The sequence below is a fragment of the Sciurus carolinensis genome, chromosome 12 (genome assembly GCF_902686445.1).
Source record: "Sciurus carolinensis chromosome 12, mSciCar1.2, whole genome shotgun sequence".
In the NCBI taxonomy this organism is placed as follows: Eukaryota; Metazoa; Chordata; class Mammalia; order Rodentia; family Sciuridae; genus Sciurus; species Sciurus carolinensis.
The window spans coordinates 49,113,667-49,131,966 of NC_062224.1; the positions used below are offsets into that span (position 1 = coordinate 49,113,667).

An 18,300-nucleotide genomic window follows, 5' to 3' on the forward strand; every position below is an offset into this window, starting at 1 on the left:
AACTGTCCTATGCAATTATTAACTCTCTCTCCAACAGCCAAAACTGATTTCTTCTGCTATTCTGGTAAATTGTGTAATTTAAATTTGTTCTTGATGCCTTATTTTAAGTGAACTGTTGTTGATAGTTGAACTAAAACAAACATGGATTGGTTTGCTGGACCTTTCTTTTTTACTTTTAGATTCTACCATGATCTGGTTTACTGATATGAATGACATGGGAGCACTGAATTAAATTCACTTTAACATCTGGTTAAACCTGAAAGTCATCAAATGATAAACCATCTTTTTCCTCTGATCCTTTACATGTACTATGTGACTAACACCTCCTTCTCAACATCAGTGGGCAGAGTACTCACTGAATAAAATGAAGTGCGCTCAGACACAAGTGGTTAGGAACAGCTCTTTGGAGGCTGGCAATCTATGATCAAGACACTGGCATGTTTAGTGTCTGGTCCTGGTCTTTGTTTTCAAGATGGCACCATGTTGTTACATCCTACGAGGGGACAAAAGCTGTGTCTTCACATGGTGGAAGATAATGGTCAAAGGGCATTGCTAGTTCCCGCTAGACTTTTTATAAGGTTGATAATCTCACTCATGAGAGTTTAGCCTTACCAGCTATCAAAATGGGGTTTAAGTTCCAACATATGAGTTTTGCAGAAATAAGTACAGTCAAACCAGAGCAATTATAATTATAAAAGGGAGAGAGAGGTATGTCTACTATGATACAAAATTTAGAACTCATAATAGAAAAACATTAGCTAATTCAAATACAAAAATAAGACATGGCAACCAGCAAAATGAGGGAGGGGGGAGTAGTGAGGACATGTAACTATAATCACAGGAAGAGTAGTCATGTCTTCAATACATGAGTGGTTCCTATAAATCAAGAAGAAAATCTCAGCATTCCAATAGGAAAATAAGCCAAAAGGAAATATAATGACACTAAGAAAAAAATTCAAAATTAAACTAAAGACACCAATAGCACAAATCATTTTGCTGACCTGGTAGAAACACAACAACTCAGACATTGCTTATGAGGATATAAGATGATACAGCTTCTTTGCATATTAATTTCTGAATAGTTGTAAAAAATTTAAAGGACTAATCTTTTAGCCTAGTATATCTGCTCTAAAAATTATTTCACAGATGTGGTTGCTGTATATGAGTTAAATAAAAGACATTCATTCCATGAGTCATGAGTACTGTTTGTAAGAGCGAATAACTTGAAATCTATGGGTCCATCAAAATGATTCTGGCTAGCTTGGGCTTCATCCATACATTGAAAAGCAATGGGAGAGCAGTTGAAGAAAACTAGTGACTCTAGACATACTGAAACGTTAAGATTCCCTGACATACTGGATGAAAAATGTAATCTGCATAACAACTTTTGAAATACTATTAATGAAAAGGGTAAATTTTTAAATGTCTTTGATGTGCAGGGAAATTCATAGAAAAGCACGACTATATAGATTCCCATTTGACGCTTCCTTTGAGAAGAGGAATGGGATAGAAAGGTTTAGACCTTTGCACTTCCATTCTAGGTACTCACTTCTAATTTTTGCAAGGGCAATGCATATACCCATTACATTCGAAGCCAGAGAACAGTAATAGTAACTAAATCAAGTGTATGAGGTTCACAGAAACCTTATCTGAAAACTGCTACTAGATGAATCCCTGAGGACAGGCCACTAACGCAAAATGTATCTTTTCCATTCGTGTGCCTATAAATGGTCATTGAGGACCAATATGAGTCCTTTAGGCCAGGTGCGCATTTGATCACTGTGGAAAAGTGTTTCTTGTGTTCATTAAGGATTGACAAGCCGCCAACAAATCTCGAGCCAGTTAAGGGAGGGGCCAAACCACGTGCTCCGGAAGGATGGCTCCAGCTTCCGGCGCGAGCAGCCCAAGCTCAAAGACTTCCTAGAATTTCTCCAGGAAACCGTCGGGTGGGAGGAGACGGGAGCGATTCTTTAACCCTCTGTCCCGCCTGAAGACATTCACTGGGCCTTCCGGAAATGAGCTTTAGTTCCTCTAAGGTGGCGCCACAGGCGGAGATTGAGACTCAGGTGGACCCAGAGTCAGAGGGGCTCCAAACTGAGACCCCGTGGGAGTCGCCGTCAGAGGAGGAGTCCAAGGCGGAGCCGGTGGAGGGGCCTGAACCCGACTCCCAGGAGGCGCCCAAGAGCCAGCCGTCGCTGATCGACGTCAGGAAGCCGGAGTCCGAGGAGATTAGGGCGTCCGATGAGGGACTCGAATCAGACCCCAGCTGGTCGTCAGGGCCGCGCTTAGAGTGGCTACCGCCGTTGAGGCAAGAATCGAAGCCGCTCCAGGAACCGGAGCCCTCCCAGGAGCCCAAACCCTCCCAGGAGCCCAAACCCTCCCAGGAGTCGAAGCCCTTCCAGGAGTCGAAGCCCTTCCAGGAGCCGAAGCCCTTACAGGAGCCCAAACCCTCCCAGGAGCCCAAACCCTCCCAGGAGTCGAAGCCCTTCCAGGAGCCGAAGCCCTTCCAGGAGCCGAAGCCCTTTCAGGAGCCCAAGCCCTTCCAGGAACCGAAGCCCTTACAGGAGTCGAAGCCGCTACCAGAGCCGCACCCGCAGTCACTGAGGACCACTGCGCGAGAGTCACAGAGGGCTATTCAAGAGACTGAGGCTGTCCACAGATCTCGCTGCCACACCAACTGCCTGGAGGGGCCGCTCTCCCCGCGCCTTCGAACGGCTGGGATGGTTGGTGGGTATGCACCCCTGGATCTTCCTGCTGGTACCCATCCTACTGACGGCCGCCCTTGGCATCGGTTTTATTTACCTGCCCAAGGATGAAGAAGAAGATCTCGAGGAGCAGTACACTCCGATTGGGAGCCCAGCCAAGGCCGAGCGGCGATTTGTGCAGGGACATTTCACCACTAATGACTCATATCGCTTCTCTGCTTCCAGAAGCAGCAGTGAGACCAATTTCGCTTCAATTCTGGTGGTCTCCAACAGCCGAACACTGCTGGACTCAGAGATCTTTGAGGAAGTTAGTAGATTGGACCAAGAGGTGCAGACTCTGACTTTGACAAAGGAAAACGGAGACCAGATCCCCTACAAAGAGGTGTGTGCCAAGTACAGGACTCTCTGCGTGCCCTCCAACCCACTCCTGTACACCTGGCAGAGGAACAAATCCCTCGAACTGAACAAATTCACCTTCCCCCTCCATAAACTTCACAACCGTTTCATCTACCTGGCTGGCTTCTTTGGTGGAAATATTTTAGGTGATGCCGTAGGAACGAACCAGTTACTTCTGGAGAGCAAATCCATGAGGTTATTGTACTTCCTAAAGACAGAAATGAAGGAGGACAGCGATCGGAGCAAGGAGTGGCTAGTTCATTTTCTGAATGAATTTTACAACCTTAAGGAGAGGATGGCTTTTAAAAATATCCAGGTACAGGGAGGTGGAGAGAAGGTGGGAGGTATGAGGAAGGCTTATTGAAGGACAGTAACAATAGCACTTCCTATTTAAGGAGGACTGTGACTTAAAGCTGGGTGTGCCCTGCAGCATTTGGCACTTAATCCTACTTTCTTAAAACACTGATGGATACCATTCATCATAAATCCTTGGTAACATTCTGGTCCATAACACAAATCCTGTTTAGGATTCACATTTCATTTTGGGTTTTGTTTTCTAATCAAATTATTGTGAAAATATTACCTTCAGTCAGTCTTTTCTGATTTCTGGGATCCCCCTAAAACTTGTTTGGAGCTCATTGGGATTAAAAGACAAATGAGCCTTTGAGGGAAGTTCCATGGTCTTAAGAAGATAACTAGCTCAGCATTTTTCAAGTTAGGATAGAGCACCTAGTTTAGTGTAAGGCACATGGTAGGTGTTCAGTAATTTTGGCACCAGCAACACTGGTGAAAGCAGGACACCTACTGAAAAGAGACTTTGAAGACCAAGCCTTCTTGAAATGATGCTTTTGCAAGTAAAATAATAAAAGATACCAACCTAGTAAAAATTTAGAAAAAGCCACAAATTTCAAATAAGAAAGACAAGATTTCACAACTTATATAACATTAGTTTGGGTATATTCCATTTTAAAAGTTTTAGAGTTTGGAAAGCACAACTGATTTTGTGGGAAGAAGCAAATCTATATTATCTATTCTAAAATTATAACCCATGTATTTTTATATTTGTTGAATTTTACATGTTTCTATCAATAAGTTAAAGCATTTTATTAGTGTTTGTAACTCATACACAAATATTGAAATTGAAAGTTATTTACCTGAGTATATTTTTGTGGCAGGTGGTCCACTTTACATCGATTTCCAGACAACTGGAATTTGAGGCAACTTCTATGACAGTGGTCCCTTTGTTTCACTTGGCCTACCTTCTAATCATAATATTTGCAATTGTATCATGCTACAGGTAAAACACTTTTATTAGTTTTGTATTTCTTACTTTGGGAAAAATTGTGATAAATATATATAATATATAACATAAAATATACCATCTTAATGATTTTAGAAGTATAATTAATGACATTAATTACATCCACACTGTCTTGCAACAGTCTGTTTCCAAATTTCTCCATCACTTCAAATAAACTCTGTGCTCATTATGCAATAATGCACTGTAGCTCCTTCCTCACAGTCCCAGTTAACTTTTAATCTCAATTCTATCTCTATGAATTTGCCTATTCTAGAGACTTATCCTTTTCTGACTGGCTTATTTCATTTAACAATGTTTTCATCTGTCTTATAGCATGTATCAGAACATTCCTTTATATAGCTGAATAATATTGAGTCCTCCAACTTTGTTCTTTTTCAAGATTATTTTGGTCATCTGGGGCTCCTTACAATTGCATAGAAATTTGAGAACTGTTTTCTTCATTTCTCAGGAATAAAGGAATTATAGGAATTGTGTTGAAAGGTAGATTGTTTGTGGTAGGATTGACATTTAGCAATAAATGTCATGAACTATCCATCCTGTCCATTTATTTATGTCTTTAGAATGTTTTCACTAATGTTTGGTGCTTTCAATGTACAAGTCTTTCACTTGCTTGGATAAATTTATTCCTGGCATTGTATTCTTTTAGAGCTATTTAAACGTAATTATTTTCTTTTTTGGATTTTTCATTGCACATGTATAGAAACACAACTGGGTCGTGTGTTGATCTTGTATCTTGCAGCTTTGCTGATTTGTTTATTAACCCTGGTAGTTGTCTTGTAGATTCTTTGGAATGTTTGTATATGGGATCATATATTCTATGAAAATGGATATTAATATTTCTTTCTAATTTAAAAACATTTTTTCTATTTCTTATCTAATTACTCTGGCTGGAACTTCCAGTACAGTGTTAAATATCAGTGGTGAAAGCAAGCATCCTTGCCTTATCCTTAATCTTAAATGAAAATCTTCCCATCTTTCAGTCTTGAATATGATGTTAACTTTGAAATTTTCATAAATGCCCTTCTTATTTGGAGAAATTCCCCTTCTATTCCTAGTCTTTGATTGTTTTTTTTATCATGAAAGAGTGTGGGATTTAGTCAAATGCTTTTTCAGCATCTATTGAAATGATTATGTATTTTCTTTGTTCTATAAATATGATGTTTTATGTTGATTGGTTTTCTTCTGTTGAATCACCCTTGTATTTCTGGTATAAGTCCCATTTGACTATGCTATATAATTATTCTATTGTGTTCTTAACTTGTGTCTGCTAGAATTTGTTGAAGACTTTTGTATCTATATAACTAAGAGATAGTGGTCTAATTTCCTTGTTATGTGTTTGGTTCTGATATCAGTGCAATGATGGTGTCCTAGTGTAAGTGGGGAACTGCTCCCTCTTCTTCAACTTTCTGGAAGCATTTGAGAAGGATTAGTATTAATTCTCTTTGGATGTTTGGTTGAATTCACCAGTGAAACTATTTGGTCCTGGATTTTTCTTTTTTTCCCCAGGGCAGGGGTACCAGGGATTGATCTCAGGGGCACTCGACCACTGAGCCACATCCCCAGCCCTATTTTGTATTTTATTTAGAGACAGGTTCTCACTGAATTGCTTAGTACCTTGCTTTTGCTGAGTCTGGCTTTGAATTCTCGATCCTCCTGCCTCAGCCTCCCGAGCTGCTGGGAGGCGTGTACCACCGTACCAGTCTGTCCTGGATTTTTTTTGGGTGTTTTTTGATTATTGGTTCAATTTTAATTGTTATGTCTCTTGAGAGTTTCTGTTTCATTTTGAGTCAGTTTAGGTTGTTTGCATGTTTGTAGGAATTTGTGCATTTTGTTTAAGGTACCTGATTTGTTTGCATACAGTTGTTCTTAGTATTCTCTTATAAAAGTTTTTATATTTCTTTAAGGGTAGTAGATTTAGCTACTTTTATCTTCTTATATTTTCTTTGTTGTCCAAAGTAAAGTTTAATCAAGTTTATTGATCTTTTCAAAGAACCAACTTTTGATATTATTGATTCTATTGTGTTTGTATTCTCTATTTTACCTCTTTTCTAAATCTTTCCATCTTTCTTACTATGGTCTGAATAGTTGTGTCTTCCCAAAATTCTTATGCTGAAAGTTCCCCTTAGTGATGGTATGAAAAGTTGAAGCCTTTGGGAGATGACTAGACAGTTTAGTTCTGGTGGAGCTTGTTAGCCCCATTAATGATGTGAAGACAGAGTGAGACAGTGCTTGTTTTATTCAGCTTTTTCACTGCTGTGACTAAAAGACCTGACAAGAACAATTTTAGAGGAGGAAAATTTATTTCGGGGCTCATGGTTTCAAAGGTGTCAGTTGTCAGTGTCAGTCCATAGACAGTTGGTTCCATTCATTAGGGCTCAAGGTGAGGTAGAACAGCATAGTGGAAGAGTGTCGTGGAGGGAAGTGGCTCAAGTCATAGCACCAGGAAGCAGAGAGAGAGAGACTCACCAGATACGAAATATGTACCCCAAAGGCTTGCCCCCCATGACCTACCTTTTCTAGCCATACCCTGCCTACCTTCAGTTACCACTCAGTTGATCTCAATATTTCAATTAGGGGATTAATTCACTGATTGGTTTAAGGCTCTCATAACCCGATCATTTCACCTCTAAGTCTGCTTGCATTGTCTCACACATGAGCTTTTGGGGGACACCTAATATCTAAACCATAATACTAACATATAATCTTAGGGAATGCATATTCTCCTATTGTTAGGTTGAATTTTCTACATATCTCTGCAGATTCTAATTGGTTTGTAATGTTCTTCATTTTCTCTATGTCCTTATTAGTCTTCTGCCTAGATGTTTTATTCATTATTAAAATTGGTATATTGAATTTCTCAACTATTAGTGTGGAACTTTCTCTCAGTTACTATGTATCTCTGTACTTTCACTTTCATTCTATTTATGTCTTTGATCTAAAGTGAGTGTTACAGACAGCATGTAGTTGGATCTCATGTTTTATCCATTCTGGGAATGTATGTCTTTTGATTAGAGAATTTAATCCATTTACATTTAAAGAAATTGCTTCCCCCCATTATGCTTTTTTCATGTTTATTTTATATTTTGCTAGGGAGCTGTTTTGATTCCCTTCTCATTTCCTTTTATGATGTTTCTTAGAGTTTTTTTTAGTGTGTGTGTGTGGCCATGGGGATTAGATATAACATCCTAAATTTAAAACAATCATACCACTTGATGGGTGAAAAATGTGTTGTTAGGCAATTTGATTGTTGTGCAAACATTACAGAGTATCCTTATACAAACTTACATGGTATAGCCTATTGCTTCCTGGCTATAAACCTAAATAGTGTATTACTACACTGAATACTATAGGCAGTTATTACACAATGGTTAGTATTTGTGCATTCAAACAAACCTTAACATGGAAGAGGTACAGTTGAAATGTGATATAAAAGATAAAAATATTATACCTGTATAGGGCACTTGCCATAAATAGAGCTTTCAGGTCTGGAAGTTGCTGTGGGGGAGTCAGTGTGTGAATGGTGAGTGAATGTGAAGGCCTAAAATATTACTACATTACTATTAATGTTTAAAACTCAGTACACTCATCTTATGGTAAATTTACAAAAATAAAACAAAACAAAAAACCAGTTCAGTACTGGATTAATCTTAGCTAACTGTAATGTTCTACTTTATAAACTTTTATTATTTTAAAACTTTTTGACAACACTTAACCAAAAACAGATTGTACAGGTGTACAAAAATATTTTCTTCATTTATATCCATATTTTAAAATCTCTTCTATTAAAATTTATTTTGTATTTTTAAACTATTCATCTTAAAACTGAATACATACATACTAATCTCGGTCTACACAGGGTCAGGATTATCAATATCACTGTCTTCCTCTTCTACATCTTATCCTACTGGAAGATCTTCAGGGGCAATTACGTCCAGGGAGCCGTCACCTCCTATGATAACAGTGCCTTTTTCTGGAACATCTGAAGAGTTTGCCAAAAGCTTTTCTTGAGGCGGTATCTTTTTTTCAGAAAAATATGCACAGTGGTTTGCTTGGTTTGTTTCTTTTTTTCCCCATTATAAATTGCTTATAAGTAGATAATGCACCATGAACATTCTTCTCTATTAACAAAACCTTTTGGTATTGGGATCCAAATTTTCTAACTTTTTAAGGAGTTCGTTGAGGTCTGCAGAGCTTCTTCTGAACTCTTCATTAGGAGTTTTTTTTTGGTAGGTTCTTTCTCTTTTCCTGAAGATTTTTTTTTTCTTGTGTCTTCTTCAGCTAATGTATCCTCTAGGTGACAGGAATTTTTAGCTGTTCTCATCTTGTGGAACCACCATTATATATGCAATTTCTCATTGACTAAAATATTTTAGCCAAAACATTTGGGGCACATGACTGCATATTGAATTGTTACTAGTTTAACCTCACAAACACAAAAACTCTGCTCTTATACATCTCTGTCCTCTCCCCTTTTGTTGTTCTCAAATTTGTCTTTATATATTGTATGCCCAGTAACATAAACTACTGATTATTTTTATTTGTTTGTCTAATAAACCCTATAGGAAATGTGGAGGTACACCCCAAACACAGTAGTACTTGTTTTTTATATTTATCAATGAATTTATCTCTACTGGGGATTTTTATCTCTTCGTTGAACTTAAGGGTTACTGTTTATTGTGACTTTCTAAATTATCCAGTGAATAAGATTGTTTTTGAATGTCCTAAATTCCCATAGAAATGCATCTTTTTCTTCAGATAGTCTTTTGTATGTTTGAGCTCCAATATTTTGCCCCAGGCATCTGAGGGGTTGGATTCAGCTTGCATGGTTTTCCAGCTCTTTCAACCTGAGTTATAAGTTAGGCAGAATATAGAGGGATGGCTTGTATCCAGGTAGCCCCAGATAGGTTAGAACAGACATAGGTAACATTTTGTGAATAAGTCAGCTCAGCTCCATCAAGGTCTATGGAAATAGTTCTACCTTGGTAACCTGGGATGTCACCACTTTAATACTGCTATTTGAGACTACTGCCACTTGAAGACCATGTCCATTTTTATACCCTTGACACTTTAAGACTGCCACCACACCAGGAAGAGGGTAAGTATAGGCAGGTGAAATTACTACAAAATCTGTTTTGAAGTGCCATTTTTTGGATTCTGTACTCACTTGGTGATCTCTTTTGACTATTTTCCAGAGTTTACAAAATTGGTTCTAATAGCTTCTGCTTATTTTTTGATGCTTCTGTGAGATGAGAGTTTCCTTCTCTACCATTTTGCTGATGACTTTTGAAATTTTGCCCTTCAGCAATAGTGGAATAGAAAAAAATTATAGCTAATTTTGTTTGATTTGGTGTATCTTTTTTGACTTATGTATTGCATCAATTATGACTAATTACTTCATTTGAAAGGCGGATAGGTTGATAGGACCGAGAAGCAAGTCCTATTTCTGCTATAAGCTTGAAGTAGTAATTTTTACTACATAAAAACAAAGCTCTTATTTAATTGACTTGGGTGTTTCCATTGTTCTTATGTGAGCACTTCGTTAAGCACTTAAAAATTGAACTGGACATGGTTTGACTTCTTGTGATTAGAAAGCTAAAATTTAAAAAATAGCAGCAAGCAGAATTTTTAGAAGGAAGCTTACAGATTATATGATCCCAGTTATTCTCATATTAGAGTCTTCCAAAGAGATTTAATCCATATCCTCTCGTAAATTTGACCTTACCTTACTGAATAAAAATATCTCAGGGTTTAATCTGATAATTGATATTTAAAAATTTTCCTGTTTCTCATGTAGAGGTAGGTCTAGAAACAAATCATATGATTTAGCTGTCTAGATTTAAGGAAGAGAAATATGAGGCCACATTAATCAATGGGACTTGACCACAGTGGGATCTCTTCAGAGGCAATAAAATACTTCATTAAGTTTATAATTCTGGAAAGAAAGATGACATCCATTAGAAAGCAAAGAAACCAGAAAAGAAAAAAAATCAGTCTTGTTAAAGTGTTAATAGCACAAAGTGTATTTAAAATACAAGGTACTGATCATTGGTTTAGTAAAACTTTTCTACTAGATAGCTGGTTTTGAAGATACAAACTAAATAAATTTTTGCTTATCTTTACAAATGATTGCAGTCAACAATGTAGATATGAATGCAGAGATTTATATCTCTCTTTGAAAACTTTTTATGCTTATGGAACCAACATCCGGAACACACAGGACTCATGAAATGTAAAAATTCAACTTTACATTTGTCTCCCTGTATTTTCTTTAAGTTTTGTAGGTAAACTGAGTCTTTCCTCTGCCCCATGAAAACTCAGGCTGGCCCTGTGACTTTTCTGGTAATTTTTAGGTAAGACAAAGTCCTCTGGTCAGAATTAAAATGTTCACATCCGTGGAATAAACACAAGTGATAACTTAATTTGATGCTAAGGTTTTTCCACCTCTCCTGACTGGAGCTTGCTACTTGGGATTGCCCTTAATGGGGAAGAGGGACTTGCCAGCCCTCCCCTACCACTTCTTTTTTTCTCTGTCTTGCTGATCTGGGTTGTGAGTTGGAGCATGCTCAAAGAGTAGAAGAAACGTAATGAAAAAATTCTTAAGACATGGATGCTGCATGATATGCTTTCTCTGAGCTTGAATAAAAAATGATCCTTCTGTGAATGATTCTGTAAGTTCCTTAACATGTCTGGTTTCTCTTCTTTTGGAGCACTGAGGGTCTCTTATCTATGTTCTGAGTGAAGCCTCCTAGATAGTCCCTGAGACATATTCCATTCTACCTGTCTCAACCCACATATATGAAGGTTACACCTTGCATATATGCATTTACCTGATGACAGAACCTTATTCCAACACATTTCAGGGATCTATATTTATTATATTGCATTGAAGTCACTTGAATAAGAAAACTTTTTCAGAAGTTTATGATGATCCAAATTGAACTTCATTGTAGTTCACACTGTAGCAGGTAGTGGAACCTTGCGCTTCCAGAGTATTTCAACATTGTGTGATTTTCTGGAAATGATAAAACCTGCACCAGATATTAGATCAACTTTTGATGAAAACTGAAAACACTTCTCAACACCCTATAAGCTTTCCTTTACTTGTTATAAACACCACTACCTTTCAAGTGAGATGCAGATGCTTTGCTAAGCATAAACATGATTTTCTAAATGTAATAAATTCTAGTTTGGACTATTCCTACTAAGTAAATAGAAAATTTGGAAAATTGACCATTCTGCTGCTGGATTTTATGCACAGATCTTCCTGTGCTTTGGAATCATATGAGCACAATTTTAGACACAAAGATTCTGCAGCTTCACTATAAATACACTGAATTGGAATCTAGAGTTGGGTTCCTGGAAGCTTAACATTCTAACACTTCTCCTTGGTGGTTCTGATGAACTGTTTAAACCAGGATCCTTCTTGGGGACTAGGATATCTGCAAGCATATTCATCAAATGCCTTTAGTGTTCTACTTTGAAAACTTTCCTTCCATCATCTATTGGACTTTAAAAGAAAGGTCATGTAGAAACTAAGTCAACATATTAATGCAACAACTAGTCGGAGTCACTACAACCAACAATATACTTCACTTCCTTCTTTCCTGAAAATTTTACACCAAAAAAAATTTTTTTCCCAAGAAATCAGGAGGAAGAAAGGGAATGAGCATGATATATATAACTTCTATTTTTACTGGTCTTTCTGATTTATTCATCTTTGTTCTTAAGCTCCTATAAATGAATATTGATGTTTTTAGGAAGTACTCATTCTAATAAAATTTTATTTGGAATTTGTATGTATATGTTTATGTGAGTTGATTTGAGACTCTGAATTGAATTCATAGCAACAGCAGATTGGGAGAAAGTAAAATACAGCCTCAATGTAGGAATTTTATGTGTAATAAGAAATTTTATCTATTTAAATGTGATCTTGCCTGAAGAAGGTCGGCAGTCATAATCCTGCTGTTTTGGAATCACTGGCTCCAGTTCCTTAGTTGTCCCTCTTAGATTTCCAAAATAAACTTGATTTGTCTCCCTTACTAAAATATCTGGAGGCAGATATTCACTATTTGTTTTGAATCAATTTTCAGCAAGTAAAATCTAAAACAAAAGGTTATTGCCAATATTTCATAATGTAATATTGTGGCTATAGGGGAGAAAAAGCACTGAATCATACCTTAAAATGTCTTATATATATCCTTACTTCTGCTGGTCTGACAAGGAAGTAGGCACTGGTTGAGTCATTTAAAATATGGTATGTTTTAACCTTTTTTCTCTAAATTAGTAGCAACTTTTCCATAGACCCCATGTCACCAGTAGAGGAGAATCCTGAAAATGATTTAAAACAATGTCTTCATACATTTTGTCTACCACAATATACACTGAACTGGTTTTGAAATGCAGGAGCTATTTAGTATTGCATTATGGCTTCCTGGAGTTCAGGGGTGAGTGAAAACATAAATGGATATGTGTTCTGTCTCTGGTATAGCTTTCCCTCTGTCATAGTCAGGATATGATTTGAGTGTATTCCTCCAAAGGTTTATGTACTGGAAGGTTGGTCCCAGGGTGGCAGTGTTAAGAGGTGGTAAGACCTTTAAGAAGTGGATTTAGCTAGGCACACCTGTAATCCCATCTATTTGGGAGACTGAGGTAAGAGAATCTCAAGTTTGAGGCCAGTCTGGGCAACTAACCCCCAAAAATAAAAATAAAAAGCACTGGATTGTAGCTCCGTGTTAGAGGACTTGCCTAGCATGCATAAGGTCTTGGGTTCCATCCCCAATACAATAAAATAATAGATAGATGATTGATATATAGATAGATAGATAGATAGATAAAAGGAGTGGGGTCTAGTGGAAAGTGATTAGGTGATTATGGGTGCCACCCTCAGAAGTAGTTCTCATTGGACTCTTCTAGTTCATGAGAGCAAACTATAATTAAAAGAGCAAGCCTAACCCCTGAATCTATCTGGTTTCCTGTCTTACCATGTGTAATTTCCCTCTCACATTTACTCCCACTATGATGCCATCCACCATGTTATTACACAGTGAGGGGAGCCTTGCCAGTATGCCATCATGCCCTTAGACATCCAAAACTGAGCTAAATGAACCTCTTTTCTTTACAAATTACCCAGCCTCCCATATTTTGTTACAGAAAAAAAAGACTAAGATACCTTCCATCCTTCCATTAACTATTATATCCCATTTACACCCTTCTGAAAATCAGAATGGATTTGACCATCTTCAGTGCTTCAATAAATCTTTGAAATCCTGAAATGTTAGTCCATGTATTATTGTTTGACTTACTACATAAAAATCACCTAAGAGAGTTTGGTAAAAGTACAGATTTTCAACGTTTCTGCCCTATACCCCATTTTCTGTCATTTGGTCTGGGATAGTACCTAGGAATTTAAGGAAATTCTGCAGACAACTGTGGAAATTATTGTCCCAGAGGTTTCTGACTTGTTGTCCAATTCAAGAATGTTATCAATTGATGGAATTTCAGTATGGAAGCTACCACCGCAAATTCCATGATTTTTCCCTCCAAATTTACAGGTTTGACTGTGTACGAAACAAAATGTGGGTTGCAATCTTTGGAGTGGTTTCTGTTGCCTTTGCAGTGGTGAGCGGCTTTGGCCTGATGTTGTACATTGGGGTGCCATTTGTGATCATAGTTGCAAATTCACCATTTCTTATTCTAGGTGAGTAAAACAAAATGTGAGGCTACACATTGTGTATGTAGCGGGGGTGGGGTAGATAAGGGAAGGAATTGTATTTAGGTGACTGCACAGATCCAAATGAAGTGTCAGGAAACAGGAAAATCATATGGAATCATGTATCTTTAGAGCTGCAAAAATCTAGTACCCCAAATGAACAAATAGGGAACATGAATAGCATCTCTTTCTCTCTCTCTCCCTCTCTCTCTCTCTCTCTCTCTCTCTCTCTCTCTCTCTCTCAAACACACACACAGACACATAACTGAAAATATAAGGAAAAGGAAAAAAAAAACCCTTTTGAATTAATCAAGGGGTATAAATTAGACTAAAAGTGAAACAGCTTGTTTTCTTATTAGAATAATCAGTTCTAGTAAGATTGAAAATTTGGGGAAGGTTGTGTGCAAATGAACACCCTCATATTCTTCTGTGGGAAAATGTAAAGTGACACTTTTTTTTTTTTAGTTCAAGTTTGCAACAAATCAAAAAATTTAAAAAGGGAGCATTGTTGACCTACCAATTCCACTTCTAGGAATTTGATCTAATAATTGGACAAGTAATTAAAAGTAGAAGTATGTTCATTTCAGTATGATTTAGAAAATATTGGAAATGACCCAATACCATATCAATATGGGATTTTTCAAGTTGAACATACTATACTAAAATACTGGAATCATATTCAGTATTTTTGATAAGATATGTAAGTTAAATGAAAATTTCTGGTTATAAAGCAGGATGCTTGAAATGGAGAGAATAGTTGTATGCATATACTTACATAAGCCAAATTCTAAATGGATGTTATCTCTGAAGTGTGGAATTACAGTTGTTTTCCATTGTTTTCTAATGGTATCTTCAGAATTTATTTTACAGTAAGCATGAGAAATCAAAGGTACTTAAAAATTGGAAAGTAAGCAACTTGAACAAAATAATTTTTGGTTTTCTGGAGGAGGTGGTAGATGAACTGTACAAAGGGTATCAGTTCATGCTGGCTTTTCAAGTAACACCTTCTGTACATAATCACTCAGTGTATACTCTGCAGCCATAAATAACAAAAGTTAAGGTGCTTTAACTGATTAATATAAGCCACTTTTGTACAATCTCGGTATACATAGGTGTGCATATGTACATATATATATGAGTTCAGCAATTTAAACAAGAAATATGTGAGAACAATTTCTGAACAAGGTTATATAAGTAATAAAATTAATTTTTAAGGACCTAACATATCAATGAGTTCATTCTTGGTCCTTAGTATTTGTAATTGTTCCCTTTTGTCCAACTGAACACAACTGAAATTCTCAAAGCAGGTGGTAATAAGGGTGCCACAGTGCCGGTTATGACAGCCTACATAGCTTTGTGCTTATTTGGATCATCCTACCTTGATCATACCCATGGAATATCTGAACTGGAGACAGGTTACAATTCCCAGTATTCTCCCAAATTATCATATAGTCCATAAAAAATAAATTGAAATTAAGATCCATACTTCAGTTCCAAGTATTGATGTTATATCAATACACATGGAAACAGAGGCTCACAAGAGTGAAAGTAATATGAACTTTATTAGAAAGTTTGAGGGAAGTGCAATTTATCTGCAACTGGTCATGCTACCCTTTCTAGTTTCCTTTCTTTGCAATCCTTTCCCAGGCTTTATTGATGACTTCAGAATCCTCAAGTGCTCTTCAGTTCTATTTCAGGCCATCAAGAATTAATTGTCTTTGTGGAAAGGAACTAATTACTTAGTAGGCATTGATAAATAAAGGATTCTTAAGGTTTACTGTGGTACATATTTCTGATCTCAGGAGCACTGGCCTTAGAAGCAGCGAGATAATGCCTTATCCTCAGCAAGTGAAATTTGAATAATAGCATTCTAGGTGTCAAAGACAGACTAGGAGGGAAATTGCATTTGTGTAGTTTTCTGGGTGTATGTCTATAGAATATGAGATACCATTCAAATTATACCGCATAAGTAGCCTGATGTTAACTATACAACACATATATCCAGCTTATATTTTAAGTAACAGAATTTTGGCTGGGTGTATTTGTATGTTGTCGTAAAATGTGTTACAAAAGGAAATGATCTTTTATTCAATCTAGTGAAATCAAAGATATATTGCTGATGCTACTTCAGCTAACAATCAGCCAGGTTTCCTGATCTCATCACTCAATCACCTTAAGTGAAGGCTAGGGTGAGAGTATACCATGCTCTGTGTAAATAACAGGAGCATGTGTAAAGCAAGACTTAATATAGAGGATGGAGTGGTAAATTCTGTTGTGGATTCAGAAGCAACCTGAGAAAACATTATAAAAAAGTTCATGTTTAAGCAGAGGATGGGCAAGATAAATAAGACCTTGAGACAAAAAAGGAAATGGTCAATCTGTTTAATTTTTGCTGTATATTAATATGTATGAAGATTCTGTTTCTTTTTTTTTTTTAACAGGTGTTGGGGTTGATGATATGTTTATCATGATTTCTGCCTGGCAGAAGACCAGTCTTAGGAATAGCATAGAAGAGCGGATGTCCAATGTCTATTCAAAGGTGGCAGTGTCCATTACAATCACCACTGTCACCAATGTCCTGGCCTTCTATACAGGGATTATGAGTTCTTTCAGGTCCGTACAATACTTTTGCATCTATACAGGAACAACCCTGCTCTTTTGTTATTTTTATAACATCACCTGTTTTGGAGCATTTATGGCCCTGGATGGTAAAAGAGAAATACTCTGCCTACGCTGGTTGAAAAAGCCAGATCAAAAATATTCCTCATTAAAAAAGGCCTGCTGTCTCCCATTTTCTTCTATGCCAGATGAACAAGGAACTGATATCCATCCAATGAATTTGTTCTTTAGAGACTATTTTGGTCCTTTACTCACGAGAACCATGTCCAAGTTTTTTGTAGTGGTGGTATACATTTTGTATATCACAAGCAGCATATATGGGTGTTTCCAGGTGCAGGAAGGTTTAGACCTTCGAAATCTAGCAAGTGATGATTCCTACATTACACCATATTTTAATATAGAGGAAGATTATTTTTCAGATTATGGTCCCAGGGTTATGGTTATTGTTACTGAAAGTATTAACTACTGGGAGGAAGATGTAAGGAAAAAATTGGAAAAATGTATGGAGACTTTTGAAGAAAATGACTTTGTAGATAAAAATCTTACAGAGTTTTGGTTACGCGAATATATGAAATTTATGAAAAGTAGTGGACAAGAGCCTAATGATAAGGATACTTTTATGAATGGTATGTCTGAATTTTTAGGTAGATTTCCAGTTTTTACATATGATATTAATACTTCATCATCAAATGAAATCACTTCCTCTCGGGGCTTCATTCAGACTATGGGTGTTTCTTCCTCAACCAATAAGAAAATAATGTTACTCCAATTACGAGAAATAGCTGAAAAGTGTGAAGTTCCTTTAATGGTGTATAACCAGGCATTCATATATTTTGATCAGTATGCTGCAATCATAGAAAACACTGTGCGGAATATCATGGTTGCGTCATCAGCTATGTTCATTGTGTCCTTATTGTTAATTCCTCATCCAATGTGTTCCTTGTGGGTAACTTTTGCTATTGCTTCTGTGATTGTGGGAGTAACAGGTTTCATGGCATTCTGGAATGTCAATCTTGATTCCATATCCATGATTAATCTTGTCATTTGTATAGGGTTTTCTTTTGATTTTTCTGCACACATATCTTACGCATTTGTTTCCAGTACTAAGATTTCAGTAAACCAAAAATCAATTGAGGCATTATATCTGCTAGGCTATCCAGTGTTACAAAGTGCAATTTCAACAATAATAGGGGTGTGTGTTTTAGCTACAGCTAAAGCATACATCTTCAGGACATTTTTCAAGATTATGTTTCTTGTTATGGTATTTGGGGCTGCTCATGGCCTAATTTTTATTCCAGTCTTCTTAACCTTTTTTTGAAGGTTTGTTTGAATAGCCACTAACAAATCAAAGACCAGTTATAGAATTCCTGATTGCCTCAATCCAATCTGATAAAAAAAAAATGCATTATTAAGAATAGTCAAACTTTTAACAAAGGCATGTTTCCTTGACTTGGAAATCCTACTTTAAATTGTTATTTAACATATCCTGAAAAAAATTAATTAGTCTTCCATTAAAATATCTTTACTAAATTAGAAAGTGTTGTCATCTT

At 36.8% G+C, this 18,300-nt stretch overlaps 1 protein-coding gene across 1 annotated transcript; it reads left to right on the forward strand.

Moving 5' to 3' along the window:
• Window positions 1-2,015: 2,015 nt before the first annotated feature.
• Window positions 2,016-18,068, forward strand: LOC124961293 (patched domain-containing protein 3). The gene is given in 6 exon segments (XM_047519931.1): window positions 2,016-2,323; window positions 2,660-2,699; window positions 2,701-3,417; window positions 4,277-4,398; window positions 13,974-14,119; window positions 16,573-18,068. Coding segments are annotated over 6 exon segments (2,829 nt in total).
• Window positions 18,069-18,300: the final 232 nt, after the last annotated feature.